Source organism: Lycium ferocissimum, chromosome 10, assembly GCF_029784015.1.
Source record: "Lycium ferocissimum isolate CSIRO_LF1 chromosome 10, AGI_CSIRO_Lferr_CH_V1, whole genome shotgun sequence".
Lineage (NCBI taxonomy): Eukaryota > Viridiplantae > Streptophyta > Magnoliopsida > Solanales > Solanaceae > Lycium > Lycium ferocissimum.
This window is the reverse complement of record NC_081351.1, coordinates 62,326,590-62,334,774: the sequence shown is the minus strand read 5'-3', so window position 1 is coordinate 62,334,774 and position 8,185 is coordinate 62,326,590. Positions and strand designations below refer to the sequence as shown.

The 8,185-nt window shown below is 39.7% G+C and overlaps 1 protein-coding gene across 1 annotated transcript; it reads right to left on the bottom strand.

Moving 5' to 3' along the window:
* Positions 1–5,291: 5,291 nt before the first annotated feature.
* LOC132035067 (uncharacterized) lies at positions 5,292–5,741 on the bottom strand. Its single transcript, XM_059425384.1, has one exon. The coding sequence runs from the start codon at positions 5,739–5,741 to the stop codon at positions 5,292–5,294; it is 450 nt and encodes a 149-aa protein (XP_059281367.1).
* Positions 5,742–8,185: the final 2,444 nt, after the last annotated feature.

Genomic DNA, 8,185 nt, shown 5'->3' with positions numbered 1-8,185 from the left:
TATCAATCATGCTTAACAGATTTATACATCAAACCAAGTTCAAATTTTCACCAATGACACAACAAAGAGTCACACACTCACATTCGCAGAACAAAAGATATGATGATCTTTAGTGCACAGATTTTGGAGGCATATAGGGATATCATTAATCTAATATTGGACATTAGTTCCACAGATATTCTAGTTATGCAAGATATTAGGCAGAAAAAGACCAAATACTTTGGGTAAAGAACATGATCCAAAACAAGCTAGCATTTGACCATTAAGAAGTTTAAAAACTCTTGGTGTCATTTCCCTTCTTAATATATCTAATATGGACTAAACAAGGCTATAACAAGACTGCACTATGTATTAAAAGGACAAACAAACTGGGATCAGATCATTATGTACTTCACAACATGTTTTAAAACTAAGCATTATTACATAATGATTAATCTGATCAGGCTTGGTCAAGATAATGTACAAACATGCTTTTTTGAAACAAACTAACAATATAAGGAAATGCTTTAGTATAGGCTAAGTTAATCTAAATTAACACATGAGGCAAAATAAAACAAACTAGGCTAAAGCTAAATAAAAACTAAAACTAAACTAGCTAAACCAATATTGACATACAGACACATACCCTACTGCCTAAACTAAACTAACATGGCACAGGAAAATATTTACCTAAAATTTAAACTAAAACCAGAATATAAACATAATACAAATAACTACGAAACTGAATTAAAATGCAGAAAAGTAAAGGGAAGAAGGATTACCTCTTTGCTACGCAGCCTTGAAGATATTTGGACTTGGAAGCTTTGTTGTTCCCCCCAAATGCTCAAAAATCACACAAAAGACCACACAAACATAGAATAAACCTTTAAAATTTGAACTTAACCGAAAGTTAAAGATCTTAAGCAAATAATGCTAGAAACCCTAAGTATTCGATTTTCCAAGTAAAATATCAAGTGCAAGGTGTGTTGAATAACGAAAATTGGGGCCCTATTTATAGAATCCCCAAATCCTTAAAACCCTTATGTAGCTGATGTGGGACAAATCCCAAATTTGGGATTTCTTCCTCAATAATAATCATTGTAAGGCTAAGATTTCATCAAATAATATATCAATGGTCAAATTTTAACCACATAGGTCAAATCTCAAAAGTTCATCAAGAACCAATCAACACGATATTTAAAATCAAGAACAAACAAGAACCAAAAGAAAAGATTCACAAAGTTTGACCATTTGATTTAGCAAGAAAGTAAGAAAGAAATTGAAAACAAATAATACTAGTACCTCGTTTGGGGTTGCGTTTGGTGAAAAGTGGAGGAATATTAAAAATGTTGCCATTTTTAGCCACACAGACCTGGCAATCACTTTTTGCGACTGAAATATTTCCATAACCACCGAAGGTGACGAGACCAGACTATTTCTATTATAGCCTCATTTGGTCCAATTAGCCATTTTAAATCAACTTTTGCGAGAATGACCTTAATTAGTCAGACCAATGAGTTTGGCCTTTTATGTGAGGTCACAATTAGACTAAATAACAATTAACAAGGCTAATTTTTCAATAATGACCTCAATTCATGGAATTGACTTTCAATTGGGTCATAATTTGGGCTATTAATTGATCATTTCAATTATAACCATTCAATGAAAAAATTTCAGAATTTATCACAATTAAATACTCAATTAAATATGGTAAATTTCTAATAAATTTATTAAACAAGAATTTAGGGGTAAAATGATTAATTTATTTAATTAACCATATTCCTTGCATTAAACAGAGAAAATACTTGCAAATTGACATTTTAGCAATTTAGACAATTATGTAAATAATTGTGATAAATTTATGAAATGTGTGAATTAATTTATAAATGATTTATAATATTTATAGAAATTATCTTACTAAGTAAGAATGGTAAAATATTGTCTGAACAATTTTATAAAATCAATTTGGCTTCTAACAATACATATTTCAGTCTGTTTGATATCCAAGGATTTTGTGTGACTAAAAAGGACTTTGAGTGACTAAAATAAATTACAGGAGGTCAAAAATTAGGTGTCAAAACCTGCCCCTTCGGTGTTCGGGGATGGCAAGGCCATCCCTGAGCAATGAAATTTGACTAACCCTCATTTTTGACTGACCTGACTTATTCTTCCTCTCATTTTTATGCAATTTTCAAATTTATGGCCGGACCCTGATTTCTAGGTTTCCTACATATCTCAGGATTTATGAGAATTCATGCCACTTGTAGTTCGACTCGATTACGACTACTAAATGCAAATTTAAGTAAATTCTTGGATTATCCTAGCTATCAAACTGGGAAGTCCGGTGTGATTGGTAGGAGCGTGACTGACTTTCTGGTATTCGGTCCGCCTACATATCCCTATTTTTGGGAATCAAGTCACTTGTAGTTCGACTCGATCGGAGGAAAAGGGTATCCCTTATACGAGAGTCCCTTTGTGTGTGCCAGTGTGTGTTCGACTGGTAGTGGAATAACAGAAAACAAATAATCACATAAGCAGATAATTGTTCTTGTGTGTGGCTGAGAGGGGGGGCGATCTTCCAAGTCCTGGCCGGAGAGATTGACTCTCATGGGCACCTTATCTCAATCGGCTGCATATAAGAAAAAGCTCCACATTTGCTCTACATCTGTCTGGATTTGATTTGATCAACCTGCTCTATTTAACGGCTACAAATCTGCTTCCATCTGCTGAGTAACGTCGGTTTGGTGATGAATACTATGGTCTTATGATCAAATTTACATCGCCTGGGTTTTATGAGCAAATATTATGGTCCCCTGATCGATTTTACATTTCTTTGTTCTTAGAGTGATACTGCAGTCCCCTGATCGGATTTTCATCGCTTGTCTCTTTGAGCGAATACTGCGGTCTCCTGATCGGTTTTACATTGCTTTGTTCTTAGAGCGAATACTGCGGTCCCCTGACCGGATTTACATCGCTTGTCTCTTTGAGCGAATACTGCGGTCTCCTGACCGATTTTACATCGCTTTGTTGTCTTAATTATATGTGATAGCTTGTATGAATGAACTGGCCCTTTCAGCATGTTTGTATGAATAAATGACCATCTCAGCATGTTTGAATGAGTAAATGACCCTCTTGGCATGTTTGAATGAATTAATGGCCTTCTCGGCAAATAAGAAAATATGACGACCCTCTCGGCAGTAGGAAAGTAAACGTGCAATGGTCCTCACGGTAGTAGGAAAGTAGACGTGTAATGGCTCTCATAGCAGCAGGAAAGTAAACGCAATGGCCCGCACGGTAGCAGGAAAGTAGACATACAATGGCCCTCGTGGCAGCAGGAAACTAGACATGCAATGGCCCTCACGGCAGCAGAAAAGTAAACGTACAATGGTCCTCATAGCAGCAGAAAAGTCAACGCGCAATGGCCTTCACGGCAGCAGGAAAGTAGACGTGCAATGGCCCTCACGGCAGCAGGAAAGTACACACGCAATGGCCCTTACGGTAATAGGAAACTAAACACGTAATGGCCCTCACGGTAATAGGAAAGTAGACGTGCAATGGACCTCACGGCAGCAGGAAAGTAGACGTGCAATGGCCCTCACGGCAGCAGGAAATTAGATGTGCAATGGCCTTCACGGCAGCAGGAAAGTAGACTTGCAATGGCCCTCACGGTAGTAGGAAAGTAGATGTGTAATAGCCCTCATGGTAGTAGGAAAGTAGACGTGCAATGGCCCTCACGGCAGCAAAAAAGTAGACGTGCAATGGCCCTAACGACAGCAGGAAAGTATACATGCAATGGCCCTCACGGCAACAGATAAGTAGACGTGTAATTTCCCTCACAGCAGCAGGAAAGTAGACGTGCAACGGCCCTTACGGCAGTAAGAAAGTAGACGTGCAATGGCCCTCACGGCAACAGGAAAATAGACGTGCAATGGCCCTCTCGACAAATAAGAAAATATGATGGCAATGACAAATATGGCCTCTTCGGCTAAATCATCTTTCTTTCATCCTTTATGTCGGCTATGACCCTCGTGGTCAGATGTGCAATTTGTTCTGTGGCGACCCTTTTGGCCAAATATTTGCCCTTGTGGCAATCTTAGTCATTTTGTAGCCTTCGTGGATAGATATTTGCCCTTGTGGCATTTCGTCCTTTTGTAGCCCTTCTGGCCAGATATGTGTCCTTGTGGCATTTTAAATCTTTTATAGCCCTTATGGCTAGATATTTTTCCTTATGGCATTTCTACCATTGCATAGTCCTCATGGCTAGATATGCACCCTTATGGCGTTTTTGTCCTTTTATAGCCCTTGTGGCTACATATCTGTCTCGAAAACTGATTTCTGCAGCTATCCGAGCCTTTTTTTTTTTGCGAACCATTCCCAGCACATAAAACAAAATAAAAAAGGGACCGTCCTCCCGAAACCCTGGAGACTTGTATCAGAAATAGGTTAGTTTTTCCTATTCTAAGTTGATCCATGTTGTCGGCGCCTTTGCATCTTCAGCTTCTGGATCCAGGGCCCTTTGGCTCTCTTATCGAAAGATGAATTTGTTATGCAGAAAATCATTTTGTGAAAAATGTATAGATGCCTGTTTGTGAGGAAATAAATGCATTATTTTAGAATAATAAAGGTCAATGTCATTACATGTGCTTTCGAATGAGGGGAATCCCCTTTTCGGAGGCCGGGGTCTTTGCTTTCTTCGATGGAATTTTTTAGACCTTTTCTCAAAAATTCTACCCCAGTTTGAACCTTGAACGACGAACTCTCATCAAATCTTCTTTATCAAGTCTGCCCTAGTTTACAGTGTGGTGATATGTGAGAAATTTTGATATCTTTGTATAAATTTCTGCCCCAGTTTGAAACTCTGGGTTGGCTGACTCCTCGTAGCGCATCGATAGCATGAATTTTTTAGATCTTCTCAAAAATTCCGCCCCCAGTTGGGTGTTGCAATCTTGATGTTCTTCGCGGTATCTCAATCTCTGAGGCTTCTTAGGAGTTTCTTAGGTTTTTCTTTTAATGCGACCGAGCTCAAAGAGCGCCTAAGTATCATGTCGCAAAGAGGAATCAGGTCGAACATAGGTCAGAATAAAAGTAAATGAGCTTTTGGTTTTTACTAATAATGCGACTGGGTCCTAAATGGAATGCCTACGTATCCCACTATAGGGAAGTCAGGTCATTGCGTAGTTCATATTACAAAAGTTTTTTTGTTTTTCTTATCTATTACAAAACGATTACAAGTAAAAGGAAATAACTAATACAAGCAAATAGAATAACGATTACAAGCAAAGAGTACTATTACAAACTGAGAAACTTCGTCTTCATGCATAGTAGCGCTTGATTGCATCTGAGTTGATCGGCTTTGACCACTCTTTTCCATCCATTTTCGCTAGTACTACTGCTCCTCCGGAGAGTACTTTGCGGACCACGTAAGGACCTTTCCAATTGGGAGCGAACTTCCCTTTGTATTCATCTTGGTGTGGGAAAATCCTCTTGAGCACCATTTTCCCGATTTGGAAAAGTCGAGCCCTGACTCGTTTGTTGAAGGCTCTTGCCATCCTTTGGTGGTATAGTTGACCGTGGCATACAAAAACCATCCTTTTCTCGTTGATTAAGGCCAACTGCTCGTATTGAGCTTGGACCCATTCAGCATTATCCAGCTCAGCTTCTTGAATGATTCTCAAAGAAAGTATATCAACTTTGGCAGGTATGACTGCTTCAGTACCGCAGACTAGTAGGTATGGAGTTGCTCCTGTTGAAGTTCTAGCCATAGTACAAAGATCCCAATAAAGCATAAGGCAACTGCTCTGCCAACCTTTGTAATTATCGGTTATTTTCCTCAATATCCTTTTGATATTTTTGTTGGCTACTTCTACGGCTCCATTTGTGGCCGATGAGTTATCGAGTCCCAATGAGTGATCTTGAATTGTTCAAAAATATCTTTCATCAGATGGCTATTCAGATTTTCTTCATTGTCAGTTATGATGGACTTAGGTATACCGAACTTCCATATGATGTTGTTTCGCATGAAGTCGGCTACCACTTTCTTTGTCATTGACTTGTGAGACGTCACTTCTACCCATCTAATGAAGTAATCAATAGCGACTAAAATGAATCGGTGGCCATTTGAGGTCCCAACCAACGAAGGGCCATGGTGAGCTTATAGCATTAAGCTCACTTGGTGGTACTCTTATGAAATCACCGTGGATCTGGCATTGATGGAATTTTTGCACGTATTTGCAACAATCACTCTCCATAGTCATCCAATAATACCCGGCTCTGAAAATCTTCTTGGCCAATACGAATCCGTTCATGTGGGGTCCACAAGTCCCTGCGTGTACTTCTTCCAAAGAATCTGGTGGCTTCGCCGACATCTACACATTGTAGCAATCCCAAATTAGGCGTCCATTTATATAATACTTCCTTGTTCATAAAGAAACCATTTTCCATTCTTCTGATGGTCTTTTTTTATCCACTTGTAATGCCTTCAGGATACATCCATCTTTCCAAGTACATCTTGATGTCATTGTACCATGGCTTGCCATCTGGCTCAGCCTCTATGTGGAAACAGTGGGCATGCTTTTCTTTTAAGCTTATCCTTAGCGGGTCAATGTGACTGCTTTCAGGATGTTGGATCATTGATACTATTGTGGCCAAGGCATCGGCAAATACATTTTGAGCTCTCGGCGTATGTCGAAATTCAATCTTTCTGAACTTCTTGGACAATCTTTATGCCAAGTTCACATATGGCAAGATCTTTTCATTCTTGGTGGCCCATTCAAGCTGTACTTGATGAATCAGCAGCTCGAAGTCTCCGATGACCAAAGAACTCATCGATGTTCATGTCAAGTTCCATTCGAGGCCTAGGATGCAGGCCTCATATTTTGCCATGTTGTTGGTACAACAGAATTTGAGCTTTGTGGCCATGGGGTAGTGTTGCCCACTTTCTGATATCAGAACCGCTCCAATTCTGAAACTTTTGTAACTCATCACTCCATCGAAGAACGATGCTCCAAAGGTAAGATTCTGTTTCTTCTTCTTCTATGACCGATACCCTTTCATGTTGGAAATGAGTGCGGAGGGGTTCAAGCTCTTCATTCACAGGACTTTCAGCTAGCAGGTCAGCCAACGCTTGTCCTTTAACGGCCTTTTGCGCTATGTATACAATATCGAATTCGCTCAACAAAGATTTGCCATTTGGCCTACTTCCCGATGGGCATAGGCTAACGGAAGATATACCTTAATAGATCCATCTTGGATATAAGGTGAGTGGTATAAGAAGACAATATCTCAATTTCTGGGCCACCCAAGTTAAAGCGCAGCAGTTTTTCTCCACTAGCGTATATCTTGTCTCGCATGCAGTGAACTTTTTACTCAAGCAGTAAATGGCACATTCCTTTTTCCCTTCTTCATCGTGTTGTCCCAACACGCAGCCGAAGGCATATTCATCAACCGATAAGTATAGCAACAGTGTCATCCCAGACCTTGGTGGTACCAAGACTAGTGGATTGGACAGGTATCTCTTGATAGTATCAATGCCTCTGGGCACTCTTCTGTCCATTTCGTGGGAGCGTCTTTCTTTAAAAGCTTGAGGATGGGCTCCACAATGATGGTGAATTGAGTTATGAATCGGCTAATGTAATTCAACCTTCCCAGGAAGCTCATGACTTCTTTCTTGGACTTGGGAGGAGGTAATTCTTGAATTGTTTTGATTTTTGTTGGGTCTAGCTCTATGCCCCTTCGGCTGAGTACAAACCCCAGTAATTTTTCGGCAGGTACCCCGAACGCACATTTAGCCGGGTTCAATTTCAAGTTGAACTTTCGGAGCCTATCGAAGAATTTTCTCAAATGAGTAGTATGCTCAAAATTTTCCCTTGACTTGATAATGACATCATCCCCAAACACTTCAATTTCTCTATGAATCATGTCATGGAAAATGGTGGCCATAGCTCTCATGTAGGTTGCGCCGACATTTTTAAGGCCGAAAGGCATTACTCTGTAATGGTATATTCCCTATGGAGTGATAAAGGCTGTTTTCTCAGTGTCCTCTCTCTATCCATTAAAGGCCGTTTTTCTCGATGTCCTCTCTATGGAAACTTATATTCCACATGGAGTGATAAACTTTTTTTCTCAGTGTCCTCTCTATCCATTAGGATTTGATGGTAATCGGTGAAACAATCCACAAATGACTGCAACTCGTGCTTGGCACAGTTAT

Excerpts from the sequence above, each read along its gene's own strand:
- LOC132035067 (XM_059425384.1), bottom strand. The coding sequence starts at position 5,741 with ATGGCTAGAACTTCAACAGGAGCAACTCCATACCTACTAGTCTGCGGT.